Here is a 23,579-nt window from a genome sequence, read left to right on the forward strand (position 1 = left end):
CGTTACCATAAAAGTAATTATAATGGAAAAGGGTTGTCATACGTTGTAAAAAACTCTGAAAAACTACAATGCAAATTTCTAAAAATAGCATGTTAAAAAGGATATCCTGAAAAGTCATATCAAGCCTCAGTGAACATTGTCAGGCATAATAACAACATCACCAAAACAAAGAACTGAAAAATGAAGTAATACACATCAAAAATAGAAAAGGGTGACATTGTAAAAGTCTGATTTTAATCATTACTGAAATACATGTACATTTTACATTTTACTTTCCATGGTTTCAAATGGAAAGAAACAAATAAACATTACAAAAGGAAATCATCACTGAATACTTGGAGACAAGTATCAACCTATCAATGCATATACATATATGTACAGTGAAGACAATGTTTCATGGTTAATAGTTTAAGTTTATTCTAGGCTACCTAAGCATAGTGAAATCGTCCAGTGTTTTGCTCAGAGTAGAAGATTGTCAATCCATAATTCACCCATGGGGGACTGGATTACATTGGTTTTACATGCGTTTCCCTGAGGCCCCATCCATCAATATGCCAATTCTGTCTCCAACGGGTTAAGAACATCATGGCATTAATTACAAATACATTGAAAAGTTATTTGTTGATGAGAATTTCTTGTTCGTACACCTGGGACCCATTTCATAAAAAGTTGCCATCATAGCAACTCTTGCTGGAATGTCAACTACCATGACAACAGTGAAAATTCTGCTTCCAGATTAGCTCTTCCAATGAAAGTTGACATTCTAACAAGAGTTGCTATCATAGTAACTTTCTAATGCAATGGGACCCAGAATTTGCTTGCTCCCAAAGGTATCTCCATTACATGTATTTCCAATGCTGTTTTACAAAGTCTGGGGGTCAGCAAATAAAGTGAAAGTGAATGGACTTTTGGCTGTGGTGCTGACTGCAGAATAATACAACACACCTCAGATTTCTCAAATATCAACCTCAAACGATAAATGGTACACATTTGGTCTGCAGACATCTGTTATTACAGTAGCCTGTTGCAGGAAGATTTGTGAGCAATCCCAACTCCAAAAATCAAATGCAACTTGACTATCAACCAATGAAGTGTGCATTAGGGACTTACGCTTGATTGTGTTTACATACAACCTTTTCTGCAACGGGCCTGTGATCTATTATATTGAAAACATTTGCCTTGGGACATTATATGTCCACAAATCAGAAATACATGAACATATGTATTTTTTTGGAAAGAAAAAATTGTTGTTCATTGTGATTCATTCTTCCATATAACTCAATCAATGATCAAATGGTTCTGACGAGTTTACTTGTTAAAATAAATTCCAAACTGCAATCTGAACAGCTTACATCTTCAAATGATAAATATTACCAATGGAATATTCTGATTTGACTTGATAAGTTAGTTGGAAGTGTGATCGTCAAAAGGGTCACATCAGGGAGACAGAATATCCACATTTCCCATAAAATTCAAACTTTTGAAGACATAGTCCACTCAAGTTTCAGTTACCACGTAGTTAATGTATCTGGGCAAAGATAGCCTGGAATCGATGGTTTCGGATGCCTTCTTAGTGCTACACAATCTAATACGTAAATTGTCCTTTGGTCTACACCCAGTTGGTCTATGTATCATTTGTTCTCATCCCACAAGGTCTAATCGTAGTTCCTCAGCTCATCGACTAACCATTCGGTCTAATTGCCTCCTAGCCCATGTACCAGTTCTTCTATTTTCAGTTATGCTGAACCCATTTCCTCTCGAATCCACTAGGTCTAATACCATTTAGTCTATACGATTAAACGAACTGTTTATGATTCAAATTTTTAATCGATAAAGTGCACAATGATAATTAGCCTATGTGGAAATTTGGCCATCCGGACATTAGACTAAATGACAGTTAATGACGGATGGAACGAATGGTAATTCAATTGAAGAGAAAGTACACCAATTGGGGCTCTGCCATGGTGTTAGACGATTAGAGGATTAGACCAACTGGAAGTAGACCAAATGGATACAAAAAACTTAATAGAGTTTCTTGGTCTTCTGGTAAAGGGCATCTACCACTTTGCCCATGTTTGTGATAGTTTCTAGAGCCATCTCGTAGGTTTGGTCAATAACAGGTTCCTCAAAGACAATCAGTACACCTTCACCCTGGTCAAGAATACCTGGAGAATGGGAGGAAAGAAGTGAATAGGATTAAACCTTTGTGATAATAATAATAATTCTGAAAACTGTTCTCCCAGCGGGCCCTGCTATTATTACCCGGCTAAGCTAGTCTACCGATTCAGGTGCACACAGCTCTTTGAGGAATTACTTCCGGCCGGTACCCATTTACCCCACCTGGGTCGAGTGCAGCACAGTGTGGATAAATTTCTTGCTGAAGGAAAACACACCACGGCTGGAAACATTTTGATTGACCGCTAGCGCAAAATGGCTGCGTACATGGAAGGGGATAATAACGTTTTGGGCCAATAAATGCAAGCAAGAAGGTTCTATAATTTCCATAGTCCTACTTGGTTGAGTTAGGGTTTGAAAATATGGTATGATGTGAAACTTATGATAAATATAACTAGATGAGGAAATAAAGGCCTGCAAGTGCTTGATATTCCCAGTCTTTGATGACACTGAATTTCTTATGTTTTTTTTTTCTTTATTTCAGCAGTCCACCAGCCTGGACGATATTGAGCCGATGACCGACGTCCTCGTGCAGGCACCGGTTGACTGCCCAGTTTGACCGAGGCCTAGTCGTGACCTTCACCCTGAATTATTTCAGTAGGGAATCATGAGAGCTAACACTTCAGATTATTTTTAATTCAAAACATAAAGATTTTTTTTTTGGGGGGGCCTCATAGTCATTGGAGATTAGCTGATTATGCTATTACATGATGCATTTTTCATAGACCTACAGCAAGTCTGCATAATTATACTATACATGGGCTCAGCCTCAAATGGGTCCAATGATGGAGGAGCTAATCACTATCACAAGCAACACATAGACCTTCATCCTACCAAGCTGCCATTCCTCTGGCATCAAAGAGTTCAGTTTATCTTTGCTTCTAAACTCAGTAATTTTTTCTACATAAGAGAAGAGTCATTGATTCATGCCAGGAAGTCCAAGTCATCGCCTACTGGAAATGAAGATACTCTATACAAGGACTTTGGGATTTACAGAATCTAGCAGTTAATGGATTAAATTTGAAACCATTCTACCTGGGGCCTGCTGCAAAAAGACTTACTATTATACTTATTCTGTCATTATAGCTTTAGTAAATATGGTAGCAAGGCTCAACAGCCAATCAAAATGAAGGTTTCCATGGTAGATACCTTAAAGGGAAAGTTCACCCTGACAAATGTTTATTGTAAAAAATAATAGCAGAAAAAGCAGTAAAAAATATTGGTGAAGGTTTGAGGGAAATCCATCAAAAATGTAAGATGTTATTATAAATTTTTTTTCTGATTCTGATTTGTGACTTCATATGTGAGCAGCTTCCCCATGTATCATGAATTTTTAGAAAATCAATGAAATGTAATTTTCTCAAAAATATGAAAATGGTTTTTATTGTACCTTCAGTATATCAATAGACAAAATTATTTCACACCCACTCCTGAAAGATGATTTTTTTTTTGGTCATCATGAATCATTGATTAATTGAAATTTATGCACTTTATATTACAGAACATATGGGGCAGCTGCTCACATACGATGTCACAAATCAAAATCATAACTTTCTTGATCGTTTAAAGGTATTGTTTAACTTTGTGAGCAGCCGATTTAAAAAATTCTTAAACCAAGATGAAACATGTGTACAAGTGTATATATTAGAACTAATAAACCCTGAAAACAACCATTATTGAGAATGAAAAGCTAAAACTACAAGGCAAACCCCGATTTTGTAAATAGGCGTCTTATAGACGCCTAAATAGTACACATAAGTGTATGGGATGAAATTAAGATGGTGTTTTCGGTCACTTTATATTTCAATTTTTGAAGCACTAAATAAATATTTTCGAACGCAATTTTTTCTGGGCTTCATTTTTGTAACATATCACAGACACAGGTGACAAGTGTGACCTTCTAGCTCAGATTTTTTAAAAGTCAACCAATGTTAACCAATCACTTTAAACAAACCTTCACAAATATTTCTATAACTGACTTTTCTTCAGGGTGAACTTCCCCCCCCTCAGATCTCGGCCGCTGATTGCGCAATCGCCGCGAAAATTTGCAAGCGCATAGAGCCGGATATAAACTCCACGAGTGTATAGTAAAATTTTCAAAAATTTTATTTAAATATATATTTTAATTTATTATGCAAATAAGCATATGATATTTGCCATAAATTTGGTTTTTTGTGTATTTGCCTTTAACTCAATCTATATAGCTAGTAGAATGCTAATTTTGGTGGGAGTATTAATTATTACATTTCTAACAAAAATCTACAAAAAAATAAAAAAAATATAATTAATTTCTTATCTATTTTATTGTTTTTTAAATTATGTATTTCTCTGTTTTTTCAAACCTTTGTTTTTTATTATTTTTCCCGATGAACTTTGTCGAGGACCCTTTTGCGATCATAAATAGCATAAAATAAATCCATTTAAACCAACAAAACTAAAAATAATCATACATTTATGATTTTTGGTTGAAAAACACAATTTGCATTGACTTTTTACACGGAATCACGTTTTTGAGCAATTTCTGGTCTGACATGCACTTACAAAACGTGTAATTTTGGAACCGCGAACCCGGGCGTCGAAAATTTGGTCTCAAAAGATGCGCAAGACTTGAAAGTAAAAAGTCAATGAGCGGCACAGTCAAAAAAATTTGTGCGACGGCGTAGTGACAAAATTGACCCCCCCCCCAGTTTAAAAAGGGCTAATGGTGCCATCAGGTCGGAAAGTTTGACAGCTGAGGGAAATAAATGCAGATCAACCTATGGTGGGGGCAACAAGCCAAACTTACCATGAAATTTCTTGTCTAAAATCATTTGTGACAACTTCCTCTCCACAAGATCCTGTAAGATACATCATGGAATAAAAGAAAAATATCAATTATTTGGTATTTTATGGAAGACACATATAAGGATCGAGTTATGAATACTTTAGAATTTTATTCAAAGCAGAAGCGTTCAATCCCAACAGAAAGTCATTCTCTCATTACTTTATAACTGAAAAGAAAATTTTGTTTGTTTTGTTAAGCTTCTTTGCTTGTTTATCTTAATAGATTTGGAAAAAAATACATTGCTATTTACCGCTTTTCAGTCCAATCTCTCTTTAGTCAAACATATATTTGTAGTCCCACAGGAGTCAACTTGTGTGGAGTTTTTCCTAAGTTGTACACACAAACACAAAGATCCAAGTATGACTAAACATTGCACTTAAATTCCAAAATGCAGGTGGTATGCAATGCTTCATCATATTGGTCAGTTCATGCTCGGGGTTTGTGCGCTACTACATATTAATCAATAACATTAAGCATTACATCTCACGTGCACGTTACCACTTAAGCATGACTCTAAGGGGGTGTTGCAAGAAAATATTTGCAATAAAATGCAAATGTTCTGTTGCAATTTTACAATCAATAGATCCATTTTAGCTGTAGCAAATCAGATTACCATCCTTGTTTCAAGAAGCAGATTAGCAATCAACCATAAATTTCTATTAATTGCAAGACATATGATTGATTTAGGGACTGAAAATAGACTTGATATTGATTGCAAGTTTCTTGCGACGCCCCGTAAGTCACATTCAGCTCTTTGTGAAACACTCCCAGTAAAAACAGACAAGGAAACCTACCAAGGGTAGCTTAATGATGCTTGCTATGTGGGAAACTTGTACCCTGGAGAATGGTTCTATGATACGGCATAGATTCTGCTCTAAGAGGTTATCATAGAGCGATGCTAGATGGGCGTTGATGATCGGATCCTCTTGAAGCTCAGAGGGATACTTCTGAAGAGTCTGCAACAAATGAAAATATATTGATTTATTCATTGATGTCTTTATTAATCTGTGCATTATTTGTAATTATTCCTTTATTCCCTATTTATTCATCATTTATTCAATCCATCTCTTTATCTATTTTTCTTTCACTTTTTTATAGCAACCTTATCTCAATTTTCCTGCCATTTTATTAAATTGCGGGCCATAAGCTTTATTCGGGTACCATTCTTGAACCTATGTGATGTCATTACGACGTATTACTAGTAAACCAATAAGCAAAAATGTGCAGGCATGTGGATTCCAATGTGCTTACGCAAATATGTCAATCCACAAAAGATTTAGATTTAGATTTTATTTCCGTTCAACAATTTTTTCAAAATATAATCAAAGTAGCAATACATATTCAATATAATCGATAATACAGACAAATCAATGAAATTTCGTAACAAATGTTGAATATAAATTAAACAAAACTACAATTTGTTGCAGTAATATTATCAATGAAAAGAAACAAGAAATGACTTGCCAAGAAAAGCAAAAGCTTGTAGAGAAGACAAGCCCCTAAACTTAGTTTCAATACTAATTATAAACAAACTATATATACTACTCTATACAAAAATCGAGACGGACACAGCTTCCTTTTACTAGGAAATGTATTGCACATTTTTAATGTAAAGTATTTGTTAATGCTTGAAATTAGAAAATATGTAGAGCGTTTTAAATAAAAGTAAAAAATATCACTGAATAACAACAAATCTTGCTATGTCAGGAAATTGAGAATTCGGACCAAAAAATAATACAATAGCTTCTTAAATAAAGCTCAAAGTAAGGTCAAAACTTACATTCAAAATTTCAAAACTTAAAACAATGTACAATATTTCAATTCCTTCACAGTGATAACCCTTTGAAACTATTACATAAAAAGATAAGCAATGTGGGGCCTGTTGCAGAAAGAGTTGCGTTTAAACGCAAGCAAAAAAAAATCAATCGCAAGTCCCAAATGCGCGCTGTTGATTGGTTGAAAATCAAGTTGCGCATGATTTTTAGAGTTGCGATTGATTGCGACTCTTTCTGCAACGGGCCCCAGCTGTACTTACTGTTTGAAACTCTGATAGTGATCTATTCTTGCTGGCATTTGCTATGCTCTTCAAGGCTTCTACACTTGGTCCCGCATGACGGAGAGCAAGCTTCCCGCTCACTATTGACTGCACATCATCAGCACTGGAAAAACAATATTGACGAAACAAGAAAAAGGATGAGTATTATTATGATCAGGGGCCTGTTTCATAAAACTTGTTATAATAACAACTTTGCAATAATGGTTAAAGGCTACTGAAATCCTTCATTCTGATTGGCTGATAGTCAATCTGCTATAGAAATTGTGCATTTGTGATTATAACAAGTCTTTACGAAATGGGACCCAGAACTTGTATCCACCCTAACTACACACCAGCTGTTTTCACATGCACCAAAATGAATCTTTGATGATGTAAGAAAGAAAGAATATGCATGTAAAAATGATATTAATTTGAGACTGGATGAATATGCTTGAATACTCTTTTTTTTTTGGACTACAGGCTAGGAAAGGGTGGTGGAACAGCATGAATGCTAAAGAATCGATAAGGCTTATAAAAAGATTCTGTAAATTTCCTCTTGAACGTTTTTGCAGTGCATAAGGAATCAAAACATGTGCACCCTTTTCTTTTCTTAATCACATTTTTCACCATATTTAGCCAATAAGATTTTCAGATCGGTTGAACTTACAAAAAAAAAAAAGAACCGTTCTGAAGGGTCTAATTCTTGGTAGGTAGTAGTTGGTCCTCCAAATTACATGTAGATTTCCCTTAAAAAATGGGGATTGTGGTGGTGGAGGGTGGATTTGCAGGGTAAAGAGTATAATATGACAAAGAAAATTGTATATGATTTTCCTCAATATCTTACAAATACATTAGCTTCTTTTTTTTGCTTCAGAGAGAGGGAGAAAAAACCTTTTGGGGGAACAGTTCTTCTTCATGTTTGACAAATCAGTGATTACAAACATAAAGAACAGGAAATCTTCATTTACCAATTCAACATAATCTTTGCGAGTAACATGTACTTCAAGGCATCGATGGCCTTGGGGTTGTCCACCGAATCGTAGCCCTCAAAAGCTTCGTAGAAATAGGAGAAAGCCGTCTTGAAATCTCTCTCATCTGCAGCATGTAAAACACCTGAAAAGAGGATGCGGATAAGGATGCTATGAATCGGTTAACTTGGCCCCGTTGTACAAAGAGTGGACACAACTGTGGACAACCAGCAACAATAACATCTGAAATGTATGTTAGTTTAAAAAAAAATTCTAGATATGAATGTATATTCATAAAATGATTGTTTTCTTGACAATCTGGTGTGTCCGCCTTTGTTTACAATGGACATTTTGCAAATTTTATGTCGAGAAAATTATGACACTGATGGATTTCCATAGAGTTACGATAGATTGGATATAAAATCGTTACTCTTTGTAAAATGGGCCCCTGGACCACATTTCAACTCTTTCTATGCGTACTTTGCACCAATGCACACTCGGTGCCGCGCAAACTTCGCATTTCATGCTCAAACACATGATCCGTTGCTTCCCTCCTGAAAAGAATTCAGCACAGAGGGGTTCATGGCCCAGCGCACAAAGAGTTAACAGGTTACAAGCAACTGACTGAAATTAATGAAACAGAGCCCTTAACTAGTTCATGTTTTCGACAAGCATTTCTAGGATTAAATTTGTATATTGAGGCAAGAAAGGCAGGACACGAACAGTAGTGTAAGATTTAAAAAAATTTAAGGCAATATGCCTGAGGCTTGCCGAATTGGTTGATCATGACTACACGTACATGTAAGTAAAAATTCAAGTAGTATTTAATTATAAGCCAATCATAAATATGAAATTGTGTTTAAAAAAACAAGGGTGAGACAAAAAAATATGAAAATCCATATCTTTGTTTTCACTGACGGAATTTCATCTGTCGTTATCAAAGTCTTCTCCCCACGGTATATTTGCATTATGAATGAAGTGTCCATTATGGGTCAAGTGATAGATAAATTCAAAACAGCTCTTAAAACACTCTTATTCAAAATCTACCTCAATTCAACAAAGTGAACTCAGTGACACATCTTTTTCCTTTCTTTATATTCTGAAGTACATAGAGACATAGCTATATCGTATATGTAATACATGCTGTATAAAAACTGAAAATTATCATTATTATTGAAATTCTTAATCCATTACCTGACTGCATATCTAGAGCTGCCTGAAGCTTAGGTGGACAGTAGATTGCATTGGCTGTTGTCCTAGCTGAAGTCAATGCAGCCCTGAAAGTGTGAAAAAGACAAGTTCAGAAGTTGTACTTTATATTTCAATTCTGCTTGGTTGGGTTCGGGGGTAAAAAATGAAAATATTGAATTATATGATTTATGAATACCTGACTGACCCTTTCAGAGCTAAAAGAAATGTGTTTCATTATCATTTTGAAAATAAAAAATGGTACTGAATTCTCTGACCATGCATCTAGGTCGATAAGGTTTCTTACATGATGTGAAATTTGTACTGAAAGTATGATGATGATGATGATGATGAACCGCATTTGCATAGCGCCATTTATCTGTAAAAAATCATTCTAAGGTGCCGGCTCCCCAATATGTCACACATTATACACAAAGTTGCTGGAAAGGATGGGTCTTTAGTTCAGATTTGGAGGTCTCAATGAGACTCGGCATTCAGAGCCATTTTACCATCATTTGTAACAGATCATTTATTTAAAAGTGGGAAAAATGTTAAGATAAAACAACGACAGTTGTTTGGTATTAAAGATTGCTGAGAGCAAGAGGACCATGTATATTGAGATAAAACTTTGAGGGTAATCTAACCTGGCTTTGGGAAGATTGCTGAGAGCATGGTACACTTTACTTTCTAGGAGCTGGACTTCAACGAGCAAAGCTTTGTCATCTAACTTCTTCAGTTCTTTCAGTAACCTGGAGCCTGTTACAACACAAACACAAAGTTTGAAAATATTGTACAACAGCAATTCCACCAATGCTTGCAGCAAATACATTTGAAGATCGCTTTAAATATTGAAGTGAATTATGTCCCATTAAGAATGTGTCCTTGTTAGCATATGCCTCGCATGTATGTACTTTCACTTGACATTTGCCTATAATTCATCTTGATCACACAAAACTTTAAAATATAAATTTTGCCCTTTATGTTGCTAAAAACAATACTCTCTTGAGGTCAGAAACTAAAACTAGCCCTGGTGATCTGTCTTCATTAGCAGGTTCTAAAGGCTTAGATAATTCACATGTTGCTATACCTACAATTAGTAAAAACCTAGCCTGTCATTCATACATGGCGGAACGTTGATTGAGGAGAGGTCTGACCTTTTTGGCAGTTGGTAACATTGTTATCAGTAGTGAAACGTTGAAGTGACGCCATAACCACAATACGAATAGACATAAAGCAATAGTAGTTTAATACCTTAAACCAGCTCATATGAACGGACATAAATGCAAGAAAAAAATAGAATATGACTTCTTTCCAAGGTATTTATTTCTAAAATTACTTCAGTCATGAAACCAAATGATTAATCTGACACAAAGTAATATTTCATAGAGAATCAATCAGAATTTACAATAATTTAGAATCAAAATGTTTTTATATCTTCTTTCTTTTGGTTTCTGGCAGTGTCTACAATCAGCTACATGTACTTGCAGGAGATTGATTCATATAGCATCTAGTCGATGATTTTCCCTGCAAAATTTGCTCTGAGCCAATCAGATGCAAGGAATTCAGTAGCTTGTAACAGTTGTCGGTGAAAATCAATGACAATTTGTTCTATGAAATGCTGCTTCCTGGACTCACCCACTGACAATGCATCTGTATATTTCTTGGTATCGTGATAAAGAGCTATCAATCTGGCTTCCAAAGCTTGACGTAGAAACACCCTCTTCTCATTGGTGGCCCAGTCGATACACTCTTGACAAAGCTCAATCTAAGAATAAAAATATAGATCATTTAATACACCAAAAGGAGCATTGCAACACTTGTAAAAAAAATATCTACCACTATTACATTACAACTACATACTATTAAAATAATTGTTATTAGACGATGAGTCAGACTATTCTAGTGCCCTCACATGCCAGTAGAGTAAATTAATTTGCATTTCAGGAAATATTGTACTATCAACTTTTGGCATGCCTTTCCACATCAGATACATCACTAACATTTTTGGGGGATTTTTTAAAGGGTGTTTTGAATGATTTGTTTGTTTTTTCAACGTTTTTCCTCTTTTACACAAATGCAAAACTAATCGCCCATTTATTTATAACATTTTAACATTTTTTTTAATGACATAACAACTCAGCCTTATTCTCCATACAAATGATGCTTGATAGCAAATGAGGTCTACAAAAGATTTTAGTGCAACAGCCACTTACCTCTTTCCCTGTATCTGCATTCATATCTAAGAACAGGTCCACCATGCCTCTTACTAGTTTAGCTGCCTTGGCCTTGCTTACCATCGCCAGGAAGGGACGGGTGAACTTTATCAATCCACCAAGTTCTAAAAAATCAAAGACAGATAAAAGGCAACAATGTAATTTAGACTCAAATGTACCAGGACAATGATTTGTACTGTACATCAAAACTAGGAGGGAACCAATACACTTATTAAGAAAACACAAACAAAACAAATTAAAACATATGCATGAAAATTCAACAGCAGTTTTCAGTTCACCAATTATAAGAACTGTGGAATAGCCTTCTCATAGACCTCAAAACTTGTATTTTTGTTGAATCTTTTCAAAGTCTTCTCAAAATCTTTTTCTTTACTACTAAATTGAATCAATTTTATAAGCACTCAACAGGGGACCTGATGCTTTTAAAGTCAGATTATTGATACTATTATTGTAATAACCACATGAACAACATATATACATCACATGTATGCTATCTAAGAGTGAGGAATACATAAATACAAAATGATTATTGCAAATTTATTAAGAAAAAGATATAAACTGATCGGAGATCGAAATAAGGGATATAAATCATAAGATCTATTCATAAAACCTAAGAAAAAAAAACATAAAAAATAATGAGGGATCAAAAAGATGAAATCAGAAAGTGCACACAGACATGCATAAAGTTTAGGCTATTAAACATAACTTTCTTGGTCAATAAATTCTAAGTGCCAAATATTGTGGGAATATGAAAACAGATCAAAGATTTAACAAAATATGTCAAAATAGATCTTTTTCTCTTACCATCAGCCTGTTTTGACTTGGCTAAGAGTTTGCCAAGTTCCATGATACTCTGTTCTTTGATCCTGACACCGTCTTCATTATCTGCGTCGACATCTTGCTTGACTACATAGAAAAACAAATAATTAAACCATCAAACTAACAGACTTGCAATCAAATCAATAAAAAGGGTTGTGTTCATCCCAGCGTCAAGTTGAAAGTAAAAAAATTTAGAAACGGGCAAGTGTTTTGAAGGGGAGACAAAAACTACTTGCCCAAATCGGGAAAGCAAAATTCTCACAGCGAAATGAAATCTTACAAAGTTTTCCCATATTTAACATTCACAAGCAAAAATACAGAATAGAGAAAGAAAAAAACAAAGTTAACAACTTCCCTCAATTCAAATTGCAAGCCAGTATGTGCCATTTTCTTTGATCTACACACAAACACACACACGAACAAAGTCAGCATAAATTTGCTGGGCCTCCCGCCTGTGTGGCAGGTATGCAGGAACACATACAGTTGGTTCTCAATGCTGCTGTGCACACCTGCACATCCCCGATCGAACTCCAAATCAGAGTGAACAATCTCACATGAAAAATTGTTTTTCCACTATTAAAATAATCACAAAATTGGCGGGAATTTTTATAATAATATGGATTCTCGATCAGATTATTGGTTAAATGTGATCAGAGGAGCAAGTTGTGATCGGTGCGAACTTGTAGTGGGAAGAAAGATGTGTGTGTGTGATAGGGCTGTTACCGCTAAGAAAAATCTCTGTTGATATATCGCTAAAAATATCTTATCGATGTCAATAACTATCGACAAAAGAACATCATCACTACGCATTTTGTATGCATTGTAGCGATGACACAATACTCGTGTTGGTCAAAATTTGTATCTGCCACTGTACGCTTTAACGCTTTAAAAACGCTTTAAAATCCGCGTTCATTGGATGTAAATGATTACATAACATCTTTTAACAAACATATGTAGCATAAATGCATCCTCACCTTTCACGTTATTAGCATTATTTTAGGGCTGGATGAAGTTTTATTGATAATTTTGGGGCTTTTTGGACATCGTTCTGAGCAGTCAACGTCTTTTGCCTATCCGCTATTTTGATATCGTGCTGTACATCTTTGAACGTAGAAGGCAGCAACACATGGCCGTGTGCTGCCTTCTATGATGGTACTTCGCTGAAATTGAGCTTGCGCTTGTGACCGTTTTCGATATATGATCGAATGGAGTCGAGTGCAGTCACGATGTTTGGATTTTCATGATTATAGCGAAGTGAGATCGTGTTTTTTGGCTTGTAAATATTTGTATTTTGAGATTTTTGAGTAATTTCTGTTGCTGTTCTGTGCATTTTGAGGAAAAATATGTTTCCATGATTTTCTGTTTGAAAAGTTACTTTCAAAAGGCTGTTTCCATGAATTCCGTGAAATAGCGAAAAATCACTGTCATGTCCTTACATATTATCGACAAGAGAAAGGCTATCGATATCGCTAAGTGGCAAAAAACAAGCGATTAATTATCTACAAGACTAGCGATAATTGGAGATTATCAATATTATAGCCCTAGTGTGTGATGATGCAGCGATAAAGTTTAACAATGTTTCACTTTGACAAAGTTTTATTCATTCCAAAAACATTTTTAGTTTTTAACAATTTTTTAACATATAAAAAAACAAATATCAGTAACATTTTTGTTAGATTGGATTTTTGTATTGTTTGACGTTTGAGCTTTCTTCCTTGTTTCTTTTTCTTTTCAATCCTTCTTTCTAATTCTTTTCTTCTATCCTTCCTGCTTGCCTTTGTTTTGTTCCATCTATCTTTATTTTCCATCTTTCCTAGCTTTCTTTCCTGATCTTTCTCTCTCTCTCTCTCTCTGTTCGTTTTTCTTAATCTTTCCTTCCTTCTTTTTTTACATTCCTTCTTCTTTATTTCCTTCTTTTTCTGATTTTCTTCCTTCTTTCTTTCCTTAAAATTTTCTTTGCTTCCTTCTCCTTTTCTCTCCTTTCTTTTCTCTTTCTTTCATTCATTCTTTCTTCTTTCCTTTTTCCATTCTTTTCATTCTCTCTGACTTCACTCCACATCATGCTCCATTCTTTCCTTCGGCTTCGGCTTAATTTTCTTCTTTCTTTTAATTTCAGCAATATAACTTTAGCAAATGAACAAGCAAATAATATAATAAAAATCATGTTCAGTTTTATTTTCAAAATTATGTGCCCTGGCCTCGGTAAAGCATAAGTAGGGCATTGAATCAATGTCAATGATTTAGTCAAGTGAAACTGAGAATCGTGACCAGGACATGGAAACGTATGTTTGGGACTGTAATGTAGAAACAAAATCCACAGACAGAGCAGTGTCACTGACGAAACAAACACTGGTGATAAACTAGTAGTAACTTAAACCAGCATAATACTATGAATAAAACGACAAATTCTTACCAATACTGTGAAATATTGCCAGGGCGGCATTAGTATCTGTCAAAATTAGAGCTGTTGCTTTTTCATACTCTCCTTCCATTTTGGCTGCAGCACATAAATTCACAAGTCATCACAGGTGAATTTTAGCTGAAGAAAACGATTCAACTGTTTAATTCCCTCGGCGCTGCCAATCTAATAAATTTACAGGTTCTATTCACGAAAATTCTTAAATAGTACAATTTATTATAATATCTTAAATACCACCATTATACTAATAGTTGTTGAAAAATACTTTCAATTCTTTTTTAATATTAAAAAATAAATTTAATGTAATAAATGTGTATTTTTGTAATTTAATTTGGCTTAATTATCTGTATATTAGACTGGCAGATAGACGTAGACATTACTACTCGTCTAGTCTGCTAACCTTCTCAAATTTAGGCACGGCTATTAAAGTTAAACGGTAGGCACTTATGATCCAAGTTTGAAAGGAGACTCGTAAAATGACGTCAGTCTCGCCGATGAATATTCATTAGATCGTGGTCGTGCGTGTTCAATATACACTGCGTGCAGGCATGCAGATAGTTATATGCGAGGAACTTTGGCTCCAGAGACAAGTTGTCAAATAACGTGTGTGTGTGTGCGTGTGTGTACCATCGGCTGGTAGTATGCCATGCTGTCTAAGACTTCAAACGCGTCGGAGAGAGTGCATGGCAATTCGGTAAAACGAAGTTTCCGATATAAAGAGATAATAAAATAACACTATGTACAGTACGCCCGGGGGGGCCACTTACATTGACGAGTGGATACCATGCGCGACCAAAAAAACACGTAAAAAGGATGTCTTTTTCAAGAGAGGGCACGTTACGTACGTAACGTGATAAGGGTGTCAAAAACACAAAAATATTGAAAAAAGGGTATCTATTTCCAGTACGTTGAGAGGCAAATGTCAGACTCAGATCAGGGGAGGCAGGAGTACAATCAGGTTTTTTTAAAGGGAAGAATAGTGTAGAATAAAAGGTATTATATATAGCCAAATGATCTAGGTGAGGGAAGTGAACAATGATGTTTTTTTTTTTTAAAGAATGAATATACCTTACCTGAATATTATGGTGAAGCCAATTTAAAAGGAGGTGAGACAAGTTTCAATGGAGGTTTTAAAAAAGAATAAACTGTATTATGGTGAAGCCAATTTAGAGGTGAGGCAAGTTTTAATGGAGGTTTTTAAAAAGAATAAACTGTATTATGGTGAAGCCAATTTAAAAGGAGGTGAGGCAAGTTTCAATGGAGGTTTTTAAAAAGAATAAACTGTACGTACTACAAATTATATGGTGAAGCCAATTCAAAAGGAGGTGAGGCAAGTTTCAATGGAGGTTTAAAAAAATAAACTGTATTATGGTGAAGCCAATTTAAAAGGATGTGAGGCAATTAGTTTCAATTGAGGTTTTTTAAAAGAATAAACTGTACTACAAATTTGAAAGGAGGTGAGGCAAGTTTCAATGGAGGTTTTTAAAAAAAGAATAAACTGTACTACAAATTATGGTGAAGCCAATTCAAAAGGAGGTGAGGCAAGTTTCAATGGAGGTTTTAAAAAAAGAATAAACTGTACTACAAATTATGGTGAAGCCAATTTAAAAGGAGGTGAGGCAAGTTTCAATGGAGGTTTTTAAAAAAGAATAAACTGTACTACAAATTATGGTGAAGCCAATTCAAAAGGAGGTGAGGCAAGTTTCAATGGAGGTTTAAAAAAATAAACTGTATTATGGTGAAGCCAATTTAAAAGGAGGTGAGGCAAGTTTCAATGGAGGTTTTAAAAAGAATAAACTGTACTACAAATTTGAAAGGAGGTGAGGCAAGTTTCAATGGAGGTTTTTAAAAAGAATAAACTGTATTACAAGTTATGGTGAAGCCAATTTAAAAGGAGGTGAGGCAAGCCTCAATGGAGGTTTTTGAAAAGAATAAACTGTATTATGGTGAAGCCAATTTAAAAGGAGGTGAGGCAAGTTTCAATGGAGGTTTTTAAAAAGAATAAACTGTATTACAAGTTATGGTGAAGGCAATTTAAAAGGAGGCGAGGCAAGTCCGTTTTTAAAAAGAATAAACTACTACAAATTATGGTGAAGCCAATTTAAAAGGAGGTGAGGCAAGTTTTAATGGAGATTTTTAAAAAGAATAAACTGTACTACAAATTTGAAAGGAGGTGAGGCAAGTTTCAATGGAGGTTTTTAAAAAGAATAAACTGTACTACAAATTTGAAAGGAGGTGAGGCAAGTTTCAATGGAGGTTTTTAAAAAGAATAAACTGTACTACAAATTATGGTGAAGCCAATTTAAAAGGAGGTGAGGCAAGCCTCAATGGAGGTATTTAAAAAGAATAAACTGTATTATGGTGAAGCCAATTTAAAAGGAGGTGAGGCAAGTTTCAATGGAGGTTTTAAAAAAAGAATTAACTGTACTACAAATTATGGTGAAGCCAATTTAAAAGGAGGTGAGGCATATATACATATGTAATGTCTTTCAAGCTGTATGACAAAAATATTCTTTTCCATCCAACATCAGCTTCTACTATTTTTTAAGGTTAGTTTTTATTGTCATGTTGGCAAATTGTGAAATAGTTCATGTTGAAATATGTTGTATTACCTGTCATGCATTTGTAATGTTATTTTTTTAGAATATATTCTGTCATCATTTTCAGTACATAAAAGTTTATTCAATGTATGCCTTTACCAAAGTTGGCCATAAGCACAGTGGGTACCAACTATCACTGAAGACAACACAACAATTACTCAAAATATATGCATAGCCTTATGAATGTACAAGTCAATAAAATCTACTATGACTACATAGCTTTTTTTTGTGCAACACAGTCATATTTCATTTGGATCAATTCAAAATTGAGTGGTGTTTTGGGGGTAATGCTATGTTAACTGCAGTTCTGTTGTCCTCTGACAGTTGGTGTTGTAAGGATGTGATTGGCAGTGTGTGGACGTCATGTTATAAGAGAAAAAAGTTAAAGTGAGAGTGTTGGCTTTGAAATGGACTCAACCTATGAAAGTTAAAGTTTGTGCTGCAGAAACTGGTGTGGTAGTGGGATGATAATGATGATGAGGAACAGGGCCGGTATTCAATGCTACTCTTAAAGCCACAATTTCAAGTATATTTTACTCAGTATTTTGCAAAAGGATAATACTTATCCATCTTTGGTATTCAATTGCATTTTTTTTTTGCTAAATATTTTGCTTAAATGTAAGTCAGCCATCTACTAGACTTAAGTCTACATATACAAAAATGATACGCACAGAAATACATTCACACATTTGGCACTATTTGGCTCAAAATTTATAACATCACAATGGGTATTAGTATTTAGTTCAATTTGGATAAGGTAAATTCTGAGATCTGATCTGCATACAAGTTTAAGCATTTTGATAAGCCAGCCAAATTGCTAAGTAAAATACTTACAAAATAAAAACTTAGAATTTAATAGGCGGCCGAGGTATTATTTTCTTCCAGAGGACATGTACAGATTTCTTGTTGACAAAGGATGACATGATGATTATTTTGCAAATATGGCTTATTAAAAAATATATTATGTATATTCCATTTCAGTGACAATTGCATTTTTGGGGAGGGGATATTACGTATTTGGGAATGGAAAAGTTCAAAATTAATGCAAACTTAACCTATTTACGCAGGGGGGGGGGGGGCTCTGAGCTCTGCGATTAAAAAAAAAAGTCTTTTGCATGTTTTGAGACCAGTTTTGCGAAGCCCGGGTACTGGGTTCTGAAAATTACCAAACAATTTGTAAGTGCATATCAGACAAAAATGGCTCAAAATTGTGATATTTGTGTACCACGTCAATGGAATATGCGTTTTCAACCAAAATTCATGAATGCCTAATTGTTTTTAGTTTTGTTGAACTAAACTGATTTATTTTATGCTGTTACGAGAGTCCGAGCATCGTTGAAAAAAAACAATGCAATACAAAGGTAAAAACACAAGAAATACATTATCGAAGAACACCACAAAGAGTTTCTAAACCAAAAATTAGAACATTTGGAGCTTTATTTAGGGAGTTAGAGGAATAGGTATAGTATACTAATTATGCACAAATGAGCATAATCAATTAATAGCAATTTGCATGAAATAAATAACTACACAATTTTGTGGATTATTAAAAGCAATTGCGATCTTTCTCTTCACTATTCATTGTTTTTAGAAACCTCATTGAAGACTTGCCTCATGCACCTCTCAAGATGGCTTCATCATTTGAATTATATTCTACACTTATCATTCTTTAAAAAAAATCATTGTAGACATGCCTCACCTCCTCTCAAATTGCCTTCACCATAACTTGTAATACAGTTTATTCTTTTTAAAAACCTCCATTAACTAATTACCTCACCTCCTTTTAAATTGGCTTCACCATAATTTGTAATACAGTTTATTCTTTTTAAAAACCTCTATTGAAACTTGCGTCGCCTCCTTTTAAATTTGTAGTACAGTTTATTCTTTTTTAAAAACCTCCATTAAAACTTGCCTCACCTCCTTTTAAACTGGCTTCACCATAATACAGTTTATTCTTTTTAAAAACCTCCATTAAAACTTGCCTCACCTCCTTTTAAACTGGCTTCACCATATACAGTTTATTCTTTTTAAAAACCTCCATTCCCTTACAAAAATGTCGTGTGGTATAACTGTGTGGTACCCGGCTTTACCACACGAATTACCACATGAATGTAGGTTACCACATGGTTACCACATGAACATCTGTGGTAATTTTCCATATCCTTGTGTGGTAACGTCAGCTGGTAGCTGTGGTAATTTATTGTCTATGTGGTACTTCTGTGGTAAATCAAAATTACCACATGAATGCATGTTACCTCATGATGCCATTGTGTGGTAATATAAATTCAAATATGTGGTATTTGTGTGGTATTGTTATATTTCTGTGGTAAATCAAAATTACCACAGGAATGCATGTTACCACATGATGCCATTGTGTGGTAATGTAAATTCAAATATGTGGTATTTGTGTGGTATTGTATACTTCTGTGGTAAATCAAAATTACCACATGAATGCATGTACCTCATGATGCCATTGTGTGGTAATGTAAATTCAAATATGTGGTATTTGTGTGGTATTGTTATACTGCTGTGGTAAATCAAAATTACCACATGAAAGCATGTCACCGCATTAGCCCATTGTGTGATAATGTAAATTCAAATATGTGGTATTTTTGTGGTGTTATATATGTTCTGCGGTAAATCAAACTTACCGCATGAATGCAATACCACATGATGCTATTGTGTGGTTATGTCAATTCAAATATGTGGTATTTGTGTGGTATTGTTATACTGCTGAGGTAAATCAAAATTACCACAGGAATGCAATTACCACATGATGCCATTGTGTGGTAATCTAAGTTCAAATATGTGGTATTTGTGTGGTATTGTATACTTAGTCTGTGGTAAATCAAAATTACCACATGAATGCATGTACCTCATGATGCCATTGTGTGGTAATGTAAATTCAAATATATGGTATTGTTATACTGCTGTGGTAAATCAAAATTACCACATGAAAGCATGTTACTGCATTAGCCCATTGTGTGGTAATGTAAATTCAAATATGTGGTATTTTTGTGGTGTTATGCTCTGCGGTAAATCAAACTTACCGCATGAATGCAATACCACATGATGCTATTGTGTGGTAATGTCTATTCAAATATGTGGTATTTGTGTGGTATTGTTATACTGCTGTGGTAAATCAAAATTACCACATGATTAAAGCATGTTACCACATTAGCCCATTGTGTGGTATCCCAGAAGGAAAAACCAGTTCCACTGGACCAGTTAGACCAGTAGAATTTTAACTGGTAACTCTGGAAATTGGAACATCGGTTTACTGGTCTAACTGGTCATACTGCATGGTCCAGTTAAAATTTTACTGGTCCAGTTAAAAATTAAACTGGTCTTAAATTACTGGAATTTTGTACTGGTCTTGTTTCTGGTGGTTGTTACTGGTCTCACTGGTTTTCATACTGGTATCCAATTCAGTCTTACTGGATCAATGTATTACTTGCATTTGGTTTGTTATATACCATGGTCAGTGAAATGTGATGGAAAAGATGGTTAGTAAATTAATCTTTCTGCTGTTATTTTAAATGTGATATATGAAATTACACATTTTCATTGTGAATTGGTTCACACACTTATTTGGAAAGTTTTTAAACAACAATGAGTGCCATTGCAAGGATATTTCATTCTAAAACCTGATTTTTCTTTTTAAAATAGGAAATATGCAAATGAGGTAAACCACGCCCTTATAAAAATCGCCAATGGTATTTGAATGGTGGCGAATGGTAGTTGAATGGTGATCTGATTGGTAAATGGTACGCGAATGGTATTTCAGTGGTGTTTCAATGGTAAGTTCTGAATGGTAAGTGGTAGTTTATGGTAGTTGAATGGTGATCTGAATGGTAAATGGTACGCGAATGGTATTTAAGTGGTGTTTCAATGGTAAGTTCTTAATGGTAATTGGTAGTTTATTTAATGGTAAATGGTATACCATATACCCAATGGTGTCTCAGTGGTATGTGTCTAATGGTATGATTGGTATGATGAATGGTATACCATACCCAATGGTGTCTCAGTGGTATACAATGGTGTCTCAGTAGTATGTGCCTCTAATGGTATGATTGGTATGATGAATGGTATACCATATACCCAATGGTGTCTCAGTGGTATTCAATGGTGTCTCAGTAGTATGTGCCTCTAATGGTATGAGTTGTATGGTGAATGGTATACCATATACCAATGGTGTCTCAGTGGTATACAATGGTGTCTCAGTAGTATGTGCCTCTAATGGTATGATTGGTATGATGAATGGTATACCATACCCAATGGTGTCTCAGTGGTATACAATGGTGTCTCAGACTCTCAGTAGTATATGTGCCTCTAATGGTATGATTGGTATGGTGAATGGTATACCATATACCCAATGGTGTCTCAGTCGTATTCAATGGTGTCTCAGTAGTATGTGCCTCTATAATGATATGATTGGTATGGTGAATGGTATACCATATACCCAATGGTGTCTCAGTGGTGTCCAATAGTCTCAGTGGTATATTTGTAATGGTATACCATATGCCCAATATGGTGTCTCAGTAGCATGTGCCTATATAGTGGTATAATTAATGGATAGTTGTTGGATAATTGTAACACAATTGTGGCTTAGTGGTGTGTGCCTAATGAATGCTATTTATGTTAATGGTGAATGGTATGCCCAATTGCATTACCCAATAACATAATTCCGAAGATTTAAAGAAAAAAAATCAAAGATTAAAAATTAGAATTATTAAAATTTTTGAGTTGTGACTTTTATGCGAGCAGCTTCCCCAAATCAGGCCCATTCGCTCATGATGGCAAACATGGTCTGTTGCATTCTTTTAAATTGTCTTTGTCTTTATTCAGTAAAAGGACTATATGTGTTTAAATATCATTGAACCAGTGCTTAAAATACAATACTATTAATTTGTTATATTTTACAATTGTACATATTACCTTCTAAATTTATATCTGATGCATTGAGTGCAAAAATAAAAGGAGTCAATGAAATCTTATTTGATAAAAAGGATTTTATTGTACCTTAATATCAACGGACAAATTATTTCACAGCCGCTCCCGAAAGGGAAGAATATAATCATCATTTACCATAAAAATCTTGAAATTAAAACATGCAAGTTTTAAAGAGCATGAACAAGATGTGTATCGTACTAAATAGAAAATTGTACATTTCACCATCCTTTCTTTTCTCTTTTTGTTTCTTGGTATAATTTGAACGGCACACCTTCTCTCCTATCTATACGGTATACAGTATTTTTATGTAACGCCCCCCCCCCCCTTCTTGAAAGTTTTGTTCTATTTTCAAATTAATTTTCTTATTTAATTATGGTCACTTTTTATAAAGAGAGCTATGGGGTGTTGCAAGGAAATATTTGCAGTCAATCCCAAAATTCGGTTGCAAATTTACAAGTGATAGACTAATTTCATCTAAAGTAAACCAATTTATAGATTTATTGATGGAAGAAACAATAAATCAGTTGCAAGTTTGCAATGAAAAGTAAGACATTCAATTGATTTTGGAGTTTGAAATTGACTTGCGTTCAATTGCAAGTTTCTTGCAATGTCCCATAGGTCATTATTTTGCTTAAAATGAATTCACTGTTGGTTGTCTTCCTCCCCCAACCCCTATTGAAATTCCCATCGGCAAACCCTGATTTTGGTCTGCAACGACCAAAGCTCCCTCCCGGCCAATTTATATATCGCTACTACTGCTTTTGATCATAACCGGTTCCTCTTTTTTTTTCTTTACAAATTGTGTTTTAATTATTTTTTCTCACTCATGGATGGTGTTTATAAAGAGGAGAGCTATTCTAGGCCGATCATTACTTGCTTAATTGAAATGATTTGTCTGTTATTGTCTTGCCCCCCCCCCCCAGTATCAAAATTCCCTGCCGCCAGGCTAGTACAATATGTAACAGAAAAAAATCTAATGAACGAAATTCTCAATTGCAATCAAAACAAAAGCGAAATTAAACAAAGAGAGAAAAGGAAAAAAGAAATAAGTAAAAAAAATATATATCGAAAAAACAGAAAAATATATTTTAAAAAAGAAAAGAAAAAGAATAAGACAAAGAAAAGAAGAAAGACTGAACAGAAAAAAAGAAGGAAAAAGAAAAAAAGACAATGGAAAGAAAAAAAAGAAAGACATGGAATTATAGAACAGAAAAAAATTGAGCAAAATTATTTTTTTCATAGATCCTTTCAAAGGATAAGCAGTGGCAAAAATTGACTGCATGGTTAATTGCCAACCCAGAACCAATCAAGAAAAAGACACCCCTGATTTGGTCTTACATGCAATTCACTCCTCCCCCATATCG

General features: G+C 34.6%; 1 protein-coding gene across 2 annotated transcripts; it reads right to left on the reverse strand.

Annotated features, from left to right (window-relative positions):
- Nucleotides 1-212: 212 nt before the first annotated feature.
- LOC129273979 (26S proteasome non-ATPase regulatory subunit 11B-like) lies at nucleotides 213-15,125 on the reverse strand. 2 transcript variants are annotated; one of them, XR_010295405.1, is made up of 12 exons: nucleotides 14,657-14,789; nucleotides 12,229-12,330; nucleotides 11,404-11,528; nucleotides 10,826-10,955; nucleotides 9,835-9,946; nucleotides 9,197-9,279; nucleotides 8,003-8,147; nucleotides 7,035-7,158; nucleotides 5,794-5,955; nucleotides 4,961-5,012; nucleotides 1,111-2,165; nucleotides 213-690 (listed from the first exon to the last, which is right to left on the reverse strand). XR_010295405.1 is itself a non-coding variant. In XM_064108188.1 (11 exons), exons 1-11 carry the CDS (start codon nucleotides 14,733-14,735, stop codon nucleotides 2,023-2,025), a joined length of 1,257 nt encoding a protein of 418 aa, XP_063964258.1. In that variant the 5' UTR covers nucleotides 14,736-15,125; the 3' UTR covers nucleotides 213-2,022. The 2 variants fall into 2 exon arrangements, 1 of the variants encoding a protein (XP_063964258.1); XM_064108188.1 differs by having other exon boundaries at nucleotides 213-2,165; nucleotides 14,657-15,125.
- Nucleotides 15,126-23,579: the final 8,454 nt, after the last annotated feature.

This window comes from Lytechinus pictus, chromosome 13 (genome assembly GCF_037042905.1).
Source record: "Lytechinus pictus isolate F3 Inbred chromosome 13, Lp3.0, whole genome shotgun sequence".
NCBI classification, from domain to species: Eukaryota; Metazoa; Echinodermata; class Echinoidea; order Temnopleuroida; family Toxopneustidae; genus Lytechinus; species Lytechinus pictus.

Coding starts and splice junctions, on each gene's coding strand:
- LOC129273979 (XM_064108188.1), bottom strand. CDS start 14,735: ATGGAAGGAGAGTATGAAAAAGCAACAGCTCTAATTTTGACAGATACT. Junction 7,159..8,002: donor GCAAAGATTATGTTGAATTG/GTAAATGAAGAT, acceptor TTGTTTTTCCAG/TGCTGATGATGTGCAGTCAA. Junction 5,013..5,793: donor GCATCATTAAGCTACCCTTG/GTAGGTTTCCTT, acceptor TGTATCTTACAG/GATCTTGTGGAGAGGAAGTT.